Source organism: Rhineura floridana, chromosome 5 (assembly GCF_030035675.1).
Source record: "Rhineura floridana isolate rRhiFlo1 chromosome 5, rRhiFlo1.hap2, whole genome shotgun sequence".
Taxonomy (NCBI): Eukaryota; Metazoa; Chordata; class Lepidosauria; order Squamata; family Rhineuridae; genus Rhineura; species Rhineura floridana.
In genome coordinates, this window is record NC_084484.1 from 27,893,507 (window position 1) to 27,906,372 (window position 12,866).

At 40.2% G+C, this 12,866-nt stretch overlaps 1 protein-coding gene across 2 annotated transcripts in view; it reads left to right on the forward strand.

The window, feature by feature from the left end:
* The window catches only part of UGGT2 (UDP-glucose glycoprotein glucosyltransferase 2), a 119,142-nt gene that overhangs the window by 13,755 nt on the left and 92,521 nt on the right, over positions 1 to 12,866 (forward strand). For both annotated transcript variants that reach the window (XM_061630083.1, XM_061630084.1), the window contains exons 4-8: positions 781 to 893; positions 3,108 to 3,282; positions 6,918 to 7,014; positions 7,497 to 7,569; positions 11,274 to 11,374. In XM_061630083.1, coding sequence (XP_061486067.1) covers positions 781 to 893; positions 3,108 to 3,282; positions 6,918 to 7,014; positions 7,497 to 7,569; positions 11,274 to 11,374 — 559 coding nt within the window. The remainder of the gene's footprint in view (positions 1 to 780; positions 894 to 3,107; positions 3,283 to 6,917; positions 7,015 to 7,496; positions 7,570 to 11,273; positions 11,375 to 12,866) is intronic.

Sequence of the window (12,866 nt, forward strand, 5' to 3'; positions counted from 1 at the left end):
CAACTATATAGAAAGAAGGAAAACATTTTTTAAAAGCCAGGAGAAATAAGGAGTGAGGGAGCTTGATTGAATGGTAGAGTGGGGCAGTTTCAGGAACTATTAGGGGCCGCATAAAATTGAGGTTGAGGTCCCTGCACTGCAGGTTGTCCCCCTGTGCTTTAGAATTAACCAATTCCCCGTTATATCTAAACTCAGAGAACTGTTTTTTTTCCTAATTGTAGTTACTTAAAACAAACAGTGGTCAAACAATTCACCAGGTTCAACAGAAAAAGTTGTGCTGCAAAATTGCCTGTACTGATGTGGAAAAGAGAGCTATATTCCATTGATGTTGACACCGAAACTGAGGCTGATCTTAAAGTGTCTGTTTTCGAGGGCAAATATATACCTATGAGGATAGTTGTGGTAACCTCAGATGCAATTTTATAAAATCAGGCACATGTTTCTGCAAAAGCTTACATAAAAACTGCCCCATGATTCTGTATTTTGAGCTCAACTGGGGTTGGGGAATGAAAGAAAATGTGAGAACTTACTTGATTATTTTTCTAAAAAGTGTGTGCCATTGTCTTAAACCAAAAAATGTGATATTTAAAAAACTGGTGAGGATACAGTGGTGTTAATTCTAGGGTTCTGATCTTTTCATTATTTCTTCTCACATACTGGGTACTTAGATGCACAATGTGATAGCAGCTGATGAGCTGTTTTAATCAAAGGAAGGTGCATTGCTTTTAGGATGAAATGCAATTACACCAGCTGGGTTGAGTGTAATTGTTGAAATATTAGATTGCAGCTGATGAGCCTCCTCCGAAAGGGTGCAGTGCATTTGTGGTTATCCATGGGAAGAGCACCTGTAAGGCTAATGAAATTATGAAGCTTCTGAAGAAAGCTGCTGCAAGGTAATGTAGTGAGCTATCTTGAGTGAACTGTTCCTAAAAATATGATACTGCAGAAGAAAAGCTTCATTTATTTATTTTGAAAGCACACATTTACCTTTATTCTTATCATGTAAACCTGGACATTAATGATACATGTTTGTTAAAGATGCCACATTGCGTTTTACTGATAGTAAGATTATGTAGTCTGTTATTTCTGTCCCAGTTGAGAGGCCTTCCATTCTCCTTTGTAATCCTCAGCTGCAGATAGTGATAAATACCCTGTCACTTGTTCCCTCTTGAGGAGACAGTGGGGTGGCTTTTCCTTGATATAAATCCTTTCCCAACCTTGCCTGCTTCCTATTCACCCTTTCAACTAAGTTCACAGCAGCACATGTCTATTTTAGTGATTCATGATCTAAAATCAAAATAATGAACTTTTGTATAGATTTCCCACCTGTTTTCATGTGAAGGCAATTCTTGTTCATTACAGGTGTCTGGGGGAGTGGCTGTTTGCAAGCCTGCTTCCATAAGAACTTTCCATTTCAGGCAATGCTTGAGGAGGTGTTGTGAGTACTTCTCTGCCAGCTGTACTCCATCCCATGTTCTGCTCCTGTTGCCTCAACCCAATTGGGTGACCTTCCCTGACGCTCCAAGGGTCCCTGTTTTCAGATTCTGCTAAGGAGTGTTAAGCTCTGCCCATAGAACTATTATCACAGCTTTTTTCCCTTTTGTAAAATAAAACCTGGTTGGGCTTTTGAAATAATGAGAATATAAAATGTTTGTGTGAGATACTATACATTGCAACTTATTTATGTAAAACAAAATCAGGCTTCTATTTCTTCCTGCTCCTTCCTCCTTCACCAAGCAAATTTGGCAAATTTCAAACTAACCAACCAAGATTAAGTATTTTCTGACCACATATCAGGTAGGTGTGTGTGTGTGACACAGATTTTATAGATGTAGGGCTGTATCCAACTAAGTTCTACTTAGAGTAGACCCATTGAAATTAATGGACGTAAGTTAGCCTTGGCCATTAATTTCTCTGAGCCTACTCTGAGCAGAATTAACATTGAATACAACCTATAGACATACATATGTGTGTGTGGACACACACAAAATATATGGCTTGATCTGTACTGGTTTCTTGTTCACTACACAACTGCAATGTTTGAAAGCTACTTTAATTTCAAGGATTAGGTGCACTGTATCAACTCTTCGAATCCCTCCATGTCTGAACCTGGGTGGTGTCTGATCTCATCCCATTGTCTACCAGTCTACATAGTTGATGAGAACTGACATGGGCTGAAAGCATCTGCGTGCTTAGATTTCTTTGACTGAGCTCCAGCATGCTCTAAGGAACATAAACCCTAGTTTGCCTTCAGATATTTTGGTAGGATAGAAGTGCTGTATATGCTATCAAAATTTAACTTTCTGGGTTGTTTTCCCCCCCTTGTCCTGTTTTCTGTGGTTATCCTGGTAGTAGAAGCAAGCACATGAATTGTGAGATTAAAAACTGCATGCAGTTAAAAATGGCACAGAATTGCAAAGTCATTAAATATTCATAGCCAGGAAATTCTTGTTGTTTCCAAGGCACACAAGTTTGCACAGGATTGTAGCCTCCATGGAATTAAGTTCCATTGAAGTGAGACATTGTGTTTGAGTCAACATGGATAGGATAAGAGGGGCATATGTGCATGTTTTGATTTCTGTGCATGGCGAGGGTATGACATACTCTAGCATGAGGCTTGAAAGCAATGCCTGACTCCAACTAGATTTTGAACTACCCATATCATCTTTAGTTAAATTTGGTTCAATAGCTACCATGAACAGTATTAAATAAAAAGTCTGCATGGTACAGGATAATTAAAAAATAATCACATTTGGTGCATTGTGCTTGCTGCTGTGTAGCTTTTATCTGTGTCTTGATAAAATCACCCTATGGCAGATGCTGAGTTACATCTTTTAGATAGAAATGAGCTCAGCTTGCTCTGGAACCGGTTATAGCAGTTGCAATGTCCTTTCAGTGTCTCAGCCTGCAGTCCTATACCTGTTCACCTGGGACTAAGCCCCATTGGACTCAGTGGGACTTAATTCTGAGGAGAGATGTACAGGATTGTGTTGTTACATGCTTTTGTCAATTGTTCAATAACCAGGCAATTAAGCCTCTATCATTCTGACACGCTAATTAAAGTATCATTCATTCTGAGCTGAAAAGTTATTTGTTCTTAATCCAAGGCCCAAGCCATATCTGTTCAAAGGAGATCATAAATTCCCTGCGCTCAGTGAGACTGGCCCAGTAGTGATCCTTTATGCCGAAATGGGTACAAAAGACTTTGCCACATTTCACAAAGTTTTGTCTGAAAAAGCACAAAAGGAGGAAATTGTTTACGTTCTCCGACATTTTGTCCAGGTAGGTGCATGTAGAACAGATATAGTTAACTGCCATTTAAGTAAAGTTTGTTTAAACTTTTACACGTTTCCAGTAAGCCTCATTGTTGCATACTCAGTGCTCAGTTTCAAAGCCTTTCAACCACAGTTTACCACCAAAGGGGAATAGCAGTAGGACAGGGCTGTTGGCCTCATGCCATGCTTATGAGCTTCCCATAGGCATTGAATTGGTTTCTTTGGGAAACAGGATGCTGGACTGTGTAGACCTTTGGTCTGATTCGGCCGAGAGCTCTTCCTTATGCCACCAAGCTTATGTGGGCAGAGAAAAAGGTGCTCGTTTAGACATCCATAAATCTAATACAGTAGGGCCCCACTCATACGGCAGGTTACGTTCTGGACCCCCGCTGAAAAGCGAAAACCGCTGAAAAGTGGAACTCATTTAATAGAATGGCACGCGATGCCCGAAAACCACTGTAAAAGCGGAACAAGCGCCGTATGAGTGGGGCTTTAGTCTAATTGCGTCTAATTGAGACCGCTGCATTAGTGAAGTGCTGTAAAGCGGGGCCCTACTGTATCGGACCTCGAGGCAGAAATGTTGTGCTAATGGCAGGAGGTAGGATAAGTGTACTCTGCAGTGCACATCATAAACCATTTCAGAAACCTCAGTGTTCTAATATGTTTAAAGTTATTCTGCATTAAAGTAAATTTTGAACCTTTAATAACATTAAGCACCCACCAATTTGAAACTAGTTTATTTGTTATTGAGCAACTGGGGAGAATAATGCCCACACATTTTCCCTTATATCTTCACAAGTAGAAGGGCTTGAGCAGGGGTAGCCATCATGCTACCCTCCAGATGTTGAACTACAAGTCTCATCATGGCTGACCGTTGGCCATGCTTGCTAGAGCTGATGGGAACTGGGGACCAACAACCTACGCCTGGACTAGAGACTGTCTTTATTTTTTATGTAATTTTTAAATATAAGCTAAAAATTAAAGAAAGGGATCTGGAATGTTCTTGAGGGGCCCTGGGCTTTACACTATTGCCCTCTGTGAGAGAATCCTCTTCTGCTCAGTACATCCCACTGTATGCATTGATATTCCCAACAATGCTAGCCTGGGAGAGGGAAGAGAAATGGGAAAGGCCTGTGCTCTTCTTGGTTCCTGCCTTCTGCCAAGTTCTGCATCCCCCATGTCTGTGGTATTCCAGAGGCAAGCCCACCCAAAAATCCCTCCAACCCCCTTATCAAGCTGATCTTATGTGGGTTGTTACAGTGTTCTTAAATAGTTGAGAATACTCTGGTTTGTGAAAATAATTGTGCTAATGTATAGTGATCTCAGAAAAGAGCATTCATTACACGGAGTTCACACAAGATAGTTAAAACTTTTTTATTATTATTTATTTGTTTGTTTGTTTTTATTAGTTGCTTGATACCCAAAGGTCCCCAAGCGACTTACACAATGTTAAAACAAAAATAAATAAAAAACACACTGTAAAAACATAACAATAAACAACAAAACAATAGGACCCCCAAGCAGCCGTAGGAAGGTTTGGCAGCATATTAAAACAATGACATTAAACGCTAAAGCGATTTTTGTTTTATAATGTTTTCGAAGGTTTCTATTTCTTTTGTTCCAAGAAATGATCCTTGAATGAAAGTAATAAGTGCTTAACCAGTACAAACTTAATATAGAGCTATGTAGCATTTCAGAAAATCCGCTCTCCTGTTTTTCCTCGTGAGCAAATAGAATCACCAAGCAATGCTAAGCATCATCAGTGATCATTAGGCAAATAGCATCACCAAAATGTAACAGAACTTGGGCATTCTGGTTATTGCTTCTGGTAGTCTAATAAGCTGTTTGTCCATTGTTCTTAAAGCTGATTGAGAAAGAAAATGCATCTTTTTTTTAGTGCAAAAGTGAAATGCACCTTCATTTATAACCCAGAATAAATTGTATGTCCCAGGTATCAAAAGTTTGGCACTTTCCTTGCAATTGCCCAATTAATATCGTCTCCTGATGCCCCACCCTCTTCTTTTGGAGACAAGATTATGTTTTCCTTGGTAATAGCAATGCTTCCAAGATTTCTGTATGTATTGGCTTTATTGGGCTACATCTGAGAATTGGAATGAGTGTTTACTTCCATTCTTTGGATGATGTCATTGCTAAGCAAGGGGGAGAGGAATCAATACTGCATGTTGTCGTAGTCCCCCCCCCCCAGCTTTAACAAGCATAGAGTAGCGGATATATCCAGTGATCTGGCTTAATTTTTCAAGGCATGTTTAAGGCTCTCTCATTGTATGCTAATGCTCCAGAGGTTGTCTAGGTTGAATTTCCATCCTTTTTGGCTGTAGTGTGCTAATGTTCCACAGCAAATTGTTCTGGGACTACTGAACTAAGATTATGTATTTTCCTATCCCACAAGCCTATGCATGTTTACTCAAGTCCTGAGCATTTAATGGGTCTTACTCACAGGTAAATGTGCATAGGATTGCAGGCATAGTCACTTGACAACACTGACTGCGTATTTATCATCAACAGCACTGATCAGCTGTTCATCAGTGAACATCTTGTTCAGAGTCCTGAATTTTGCCAAAGGTTTTGATATCATTTGTGCAAATTGGCTATTCTTAGCCCAGGTTCCTCCACTATTTCTAGGGTCTGCTATTTTCAAATGTAACACAGTACATTGAAATTAACAAGGGAATAACTGACTTCAGATGGTCTACATTCAGTGATCTAGTTTGGGAGGAAAGTAACTGAGGAATTGTTTTATTTAAAATTATTATTCTCTCTCCTCCAATCCCCGCTTTTTAGGTTCCCATTTAGGATCACTAGATGCAAAAGTGGATAGGCTCCTGTACCAGCAGGCTACACTTGCTGAAGCTCCTGCTTCTATACAGCTATTAAAGGTGCAGGAACCCTATCCTTTTTTGCATCTGTTCACCCTGTTAGTGAAACACATCTCTGTCCTTTCCTGTAGAACTTTCCTTACGTCAAAACTCTTATCCTATACAACCACAGACCCCACACCATGTACTTATACCTGTGTGGTTAAAAATACCAAACATTCTTCAAGTTAATATTACATTAATTGGATATTGACGTTCAGTTAAGGAGGCTTCACTGTGCTGTGAGGTGGCCCTAGTTTTTTGTGAAGTCACCTAGTCTGAGCATGAACATTCTGTGGTGCAGCCCCAAATAAAGTGTGCATGGATAACACAGCCAGACAACTGTAGTGTCCAAAACTCAAAAGCAATTTCTGATCCTAGCTTTAAAAAACAACAAAAAAGAAGGGGTTAACTTAGTCAGTGGGCCTCTTTTGGTTCTGTAAACAGAATGATAGTTCTTGTTCTTGTCCATAGTTCTTGTCTGATGTCTAATACAATTTACAGTGCAATCCTATATATGTCTATTCTGAAGTAAGTCCCATTGAGTCCTATGAGGCTTACTGTCAGGTAAGTGGGCACAGGATTGCAGCCTTAATGCTCATTTACTTGTTGCAGTAAAGTAAAATCCTGATCCAATGTTACTCAGGAGTACAATTGATTTAAACAAGTCTTAATCTGAAGTAAATCTAATCTTAGATCTTATTTAGAAATGGCAGCTCTTAACACTCCCCTTTTCCATTCTTGTCAAAATGATGAACCCAACCAGAAACCTAGCTCTGAGAAGATGTATTTGTCTGGATATGGTGTGGAACTTGCAATAAAAAGTACAGAATACAAAGTGGTGGATGACTCTCAGGCTAAAGGTACATTTTTTCCTGTGTGTGGTGTTATTGGAGACATTATCATCACAAAATATTTGGCAGTGTCTAGAATTTTGAAGGCAGTTATCTTCTACATGGCCTCAGTGAAGTTAATGGAAAATGTCTTATTGGGTCAGTAATTCATCCAGTATTTGTTTTCCTGACACACACCGTTGGTTGTGATTGCATTTTGTGGGATATGGCAAAAGTAGCCACGGGCGTTGAGAATCAATACAGAAAAGTACATCTGTAATTTTTTTGTAGATGGGAGCCTTTATACAATGGAAAATCTGTTTCCTAACTGTATGCCAAACTTGATTTTCCTCCTTTGTCATCTGTTTGGGGACTTGTCTAATTTCTCTTCCCCCCCCCCCCCATTTTAGGCAATGTGAGTTAGTTTCTTTGATAGAAAAAATTGTCATTGTAATAACTTCTACAAAGCAAACATTGTCTTTTTCTCTTTTTTTTGCATGTGCCCTGTTTAGCTAAAAGTAATGTAACAGAGGAAGAGCTCAATAAGGAAAATGAAGTCCAGGGCTTTCTTTTTGACACATTAAAGTGAGTTGATGTTCGTTGTGATTCCATACCAGCATGCTTGCTTTTATAAACTTGTGTTTTAATGGTTAAATGAAACGAATTACAAAATCGGATTTTGAAATGATACCTGTTTCATGAAATGAATTTAAATTTGTAGTTACAAATGCCTTGAGGTATGCAAGTGCTGTGGAAATGTTACAGTTGACAATTTTATAATCATTTTAAGATTTGACTTCTGTTGAAGAATGGGCACAAATAGACATTTTCCTACTGTGTAAACTTTATTTATTTATTTTAAAAGGCATCTGGTTTGACCATATGAAGATGATAATACTGTACTTGGTTGCTTTCATAACCATGTCTCTTTTATTCTCAATCAAGATAAAACAGATTTTGTGCTGGTAAATGCTTTATATATCTTCCTTTCCTCTCTATGGGATATTATTAACAAACATGAGAGAAAACCAAATTATGACTTTGCTCAGCTTTTCCCCTTTTCATGGAATAATGTGGTTTTGAGTGGAATCAGAAAGACCACACTCTGTCAGATCATGCAGATTTTCATAGTTTCTAATAAGGTTGTCAGGGGCCTTGAACTGTGAATTCCAGAAGCAGGACTTGGACACTCTATGTTTTGCATTAACATAAAGAATTGGCTAGTTATCGGATTAATAGCTACCAGACTGATTTTGTTACATGTCGGAACTAGTGGTCATGACTAAATCAACAAATGCAGGATTCTGCATTTAGGCCACAAAAACAAAATGAACGGGTACAGGATGGGAAATACCTGGCTTAGCAGTAGTGCGTGTGAGAAGGACCTTGGAATTGTAGTGGATCGCAAGTTGAACATGACCCAGCAGTGTGATGCTGTGGCAAAAAAGGCAAACGCGGTTTTGGGCTGCATAAACAGAGCTATAGTTTCCAGGTCGAGGGAAGTAATAGTCCCACTATATTCTGCATTAGTCAGGCCTCATCTGGAATACTGCATTCAGTTCTGGGCGCCTCATTTTAAGAAAGATACAGACAAGTTAGAGCGGGTTCAGAAGAGGGCGACGAGGATGATAGCCGGTATGGAGAACAAGTCTTATGAGGAAAGGTTGAAGGAACTTGGCATGTTCAGTCTGGTGAAGAGAAGGCTGAGGGGTGACATGATTGCACTCTTTGAGTACCTGAAGGGCTGTCACATAGAGGAGGGTACAGATTTGTTCTCTGCTGCCCCAGAGGGTAGGACTAGGTCTAATGGTTTTAAGTTGCAGGAGCGTAGATTCAGATTGGACATTAGAAGGAACTTCCTGACAGTAAGGGCAGTTCGGCAATGGAACCGACTGCCTAGGGAGGTGGTGGGATCCCCTTCGCTGGATGTCTTCAAGCAGAGGCTGGACAGCTATCTGCAGGAGATGCTCTAGCTGTGGATTTCCTGCTGTGAGCAGGGGGTTGGACTCGATGGCCTACAAGGCCCCTTCCAACTCTATGATTCTATGATTCTATCCTTTATCATAACTAAGGAAAATCAGCAAAAATGGGATCAATTTTATTAAAAATTAGACACCCTTTATTGGGTGGTATTCAACTAACTTTTAGTTAGAGTAGATCCATTAAAATGAATGGACCTCAGTAGTCATGCCATTTATTTCAGTGAGTTTACAACCCATTGAATTTTGTGGATGTAGTCTATTAATTTCAAGCTCATATTTATCCAGTATTCAGATGGGTTAAGAAACACTATAATGAAAATAAACTATGATAAAATATGGAATGTGAAACTAAAAGTGTCTTGTCTTATTGATATTTGCTAACTGACATGGGAGCCTTTTTTATGTAAAGCGAGCTTAAAATGCTTTAAATAAATACACAAATAAAATGCATAAAATATAGACATCTAAATAAAGTTCTAAAATGAGTGATAAACTGCTGGGTTGCATGTCATGAAAAGCCTACTTAAACAAAAAAAATCTTTTGCAATGTCTAAATCACATTGCTGCTTGGCTAATATCAAAAGGGTCCACTGGGTAGGCATTACTACATAGGCAGAGCAATCCAACTCCCTCGTTGTGCCGGGCTGGGGAGGGGTTGCATAGGGCAGAGGGAGACGCTCAGCGCACTCAGCTAAGCCAACCTCCTGCTGTCCATGGAACACTCCCTCTTCTGCCCTCTGAATGGGGAGGTATGAGTGTAACCGGCAGGGTGCCTGCCAGCAGTAACCAGCCCAAGGACCTGAAATTGAGCTGGTTTTACTGTTGCCATGCAACATCTGGCCTAAATGCTGTGCCAGCTCCAGGCTGGCACAGAGATCTTACTGTCCTCCACCTTCCACTTTGGCAGTTGTGTGCAGCAGGACTGCAAATGTGCTGGTGGTCCTGCCACTCTCTAAAACCGGAAGTAGGAGAGAGAGGGGGAGAAGATTTGGATTTGCCACCTAAGACCCCTACTCCTGGAGGAAGTGGAGTAGGCAGTTGGAGGGCTAATGGGCTAGATTTGGCCCTCAGAAGCACAATTATCTAGCTCCTGGTGGCTCTGTTAAAAGTGTCAGTGAAAGTATTAATCAGTTTCATATACATTTCATTGTGTTGATATCTCCAGCAAATTTTGGAATGGCAAAGGACCATTCAGGTCCTTCCCTATGATCAGACATAGTGAGATGGCTGCCTCAGCTAAAATAGGGTGTCATGAAGGAAAGCAAATTGATAGTTATTTATTAGCGTATTTTTACTGCCAAGAAAAGGCACTTGAGGGATTTTCTGTCTCAGGTGCCAGAATAGCATAGCCAGCTTTGGGTACTATGAACCGTAATGTGGGATGTGGTTGCTATTTGCTGTTCTGCGTCATGCAGCAAAATTTGCTAGGCCAGCCCTGGGACTGCTGCCAATCTGGCACTTGAGGGCATTTTTGTTCCTTTATGCCCCTCTGTCCTCCACCTTAATGGCCTCCAAATGCATGTGCTCCCAGTTATTGAAGCCCTTACATTCTAAATGATACAAGCATAAACATGTGATTAGCTCCTCAAGCAAGTATTTAATATTGCTTTTGTTACCTATTTTTAACACATCTGAGGCTTTGTGTTCCCCTGTGGTGAGGGTGTAAGGGAGATCCTGTTTTTAAAAATTATTTTAAGTTAGTTTCAGAAATAAACTTAATGAGTAAAAACACTAAGATAAATTTCAAAACATAGACTGAAAATCTCCCAATATCCTTTGAGCTTGGCCTTACCTAGGAGAAGGGAACTGAACTACTGAACAGCCTCTCTAAGGGCATCTCTTCAGTTTCTCATTGTATGGATTTGGGACAATATTCCAGTGGATGCTGTGTGATGGTGCGTGTTTGGAAAGAGTAGCAGCATTACTCTGTAACCTCAGAAAGGCAAGGAGTCCCTTGGAACCTCAAAGCCCTGATTTCCTGAACATTGTTAGGAAATTTAGCCCACAGGCTCTCTCCCCTCCCTCTTCCTTTTTTTGTATGAATCCCCCCCTCTTTCATGGCTTGCTATAATCATAGTGTAGCGTATATGCCTGCATGGGTGCATTTGGCACTGGCTTTGAACCCTGCTTTCAAACTGTGGTTATGAAGGATAGTAATATTAACTACAAGTTACTCCCCTACTGGGTTAGGGAAAAGTATTAAAGCTACAATTTTTAAACGTATCATTTTGTCTTTAAACCTGCTGAACTGTAACCTCCTGCAAGTGCTGTGTAGTGTTGACTTTGTTGATATTTTAAAAAAACCAGGCAGAACTATCCTGACCTCAAAGACAATCTGAAGGAACTCAGGAAGTATCTGATTGAAAGTACTGACGATACAGAGCCTTTGAAGGTTTGGGAATTACAAGGTAATAACCTTTATACCATTTGTTTGGTTTTGGTGTAATGCAGTGGAAGCATAGATGAAAGTATGTATGTACCAGTAATATTGAAATCTATATAGTGGTTGCAGACCTTGTATGTGCAAGGGTTTTTTTTTTGTTCTGCTCGGGAGGAAAAGTTTGAAGGTGTGTAGTGGGAAATACTTCTATGTACACAGAGCTTTCATCATGAGGGTTAAAAAAATAAAATATGAACCCCTTGGTCATACAGGCTCTGGGCTGGCTGTCGTATTCAGAATCTCGGTACCCTTCATGCTTGCTTTGCTATATTGCTTACGGAATCTCTAGCAGAACTACATTATTATGTGATTTATTTTCAGTGAACTGTGTTGATCTCCCAATAACTATGGGAATTTACTAACATATAAAAGTATCACACTGAGAGCCTGAAGGATCATTCTAGATGTTATGCCCAGTTTGAGTGATGTAGTGGAGCAGGAAATGAGATGGGAGTCCAGCTCCAAGCTTCCCCCCCCCATTAGAACAGGAATGATGCCATCTGTTGGGGCACCAGTGTAATTGAAAGACCCCTCCGACTTTTCTTGATCTGGCAAGTGAATGAGATGATAATGCAGGCTTTCAGTTTTTACTATTGTTTGTGACATATACTATAAGACAGAAAATGCAGAAAACAGTCAAGCAGAGGCTGGCTGCTACTTTTTTTTTGTTTAGGGTTCCTGATTCATGCTGAAAAATGTAAATGTACTGCCCTCAAGTCGATTCTGACTTATGGCAACCCTATGAATAGGGTTTTCATGGTAAGCGGTATTCAGAGGTGGTTTACCATTGCCTTCCTCTGAGAGGCAGTGACTGGCCCAAGGTCACCCAGTGAGCTTCATGGCTGTGTGGGGATTTGAACCCTGGTCTCCCAGGTCAAAGTCCAACACTCTAACCACTACGCCACATTGGCTTTTGCTGATTCACTCTGGTACGTGGTAATACTTTTCTGCAAAATTGTTAGCATTTTTTATCAAAAGCTAAACATTACGTTTCAGTTGACTTTTGTTAAAACTGGATGCGTTTTATAAGTTGAACATATGCCATCAGAAGTGAACACCACTGACTGCAGTAGAGCTTACTCCCAGATAACTGTGCTAGGATTGTAATCATGCCACATGGCAGAGCAAGCATGTGATCCCAGGTCTTCACAGTCAAATTCCAACATGCAACCACTGCAGCACCTTTTGCCTGCTCATTATACTAGGACCACAGCAGATCCTAATAAATTGGGTTATTATATGTCTACTACTTTTTAGTGTGTTTTATGTATAATAATAGATCAGCACATCGGCCTGCATATTTGGACTTCTAGGAGTGTGGCTGTCATAATGAGCTTCTGCACTTCAAAATTTACCATTACTACTTCCCTCTGTAATGCAGGTTACCCATGTCCTAGCCTCAATGTATTCTTTTTTTTCCCTCAGGCCCCTTTATATAATTGACTGTGAGGGGGGAGGGG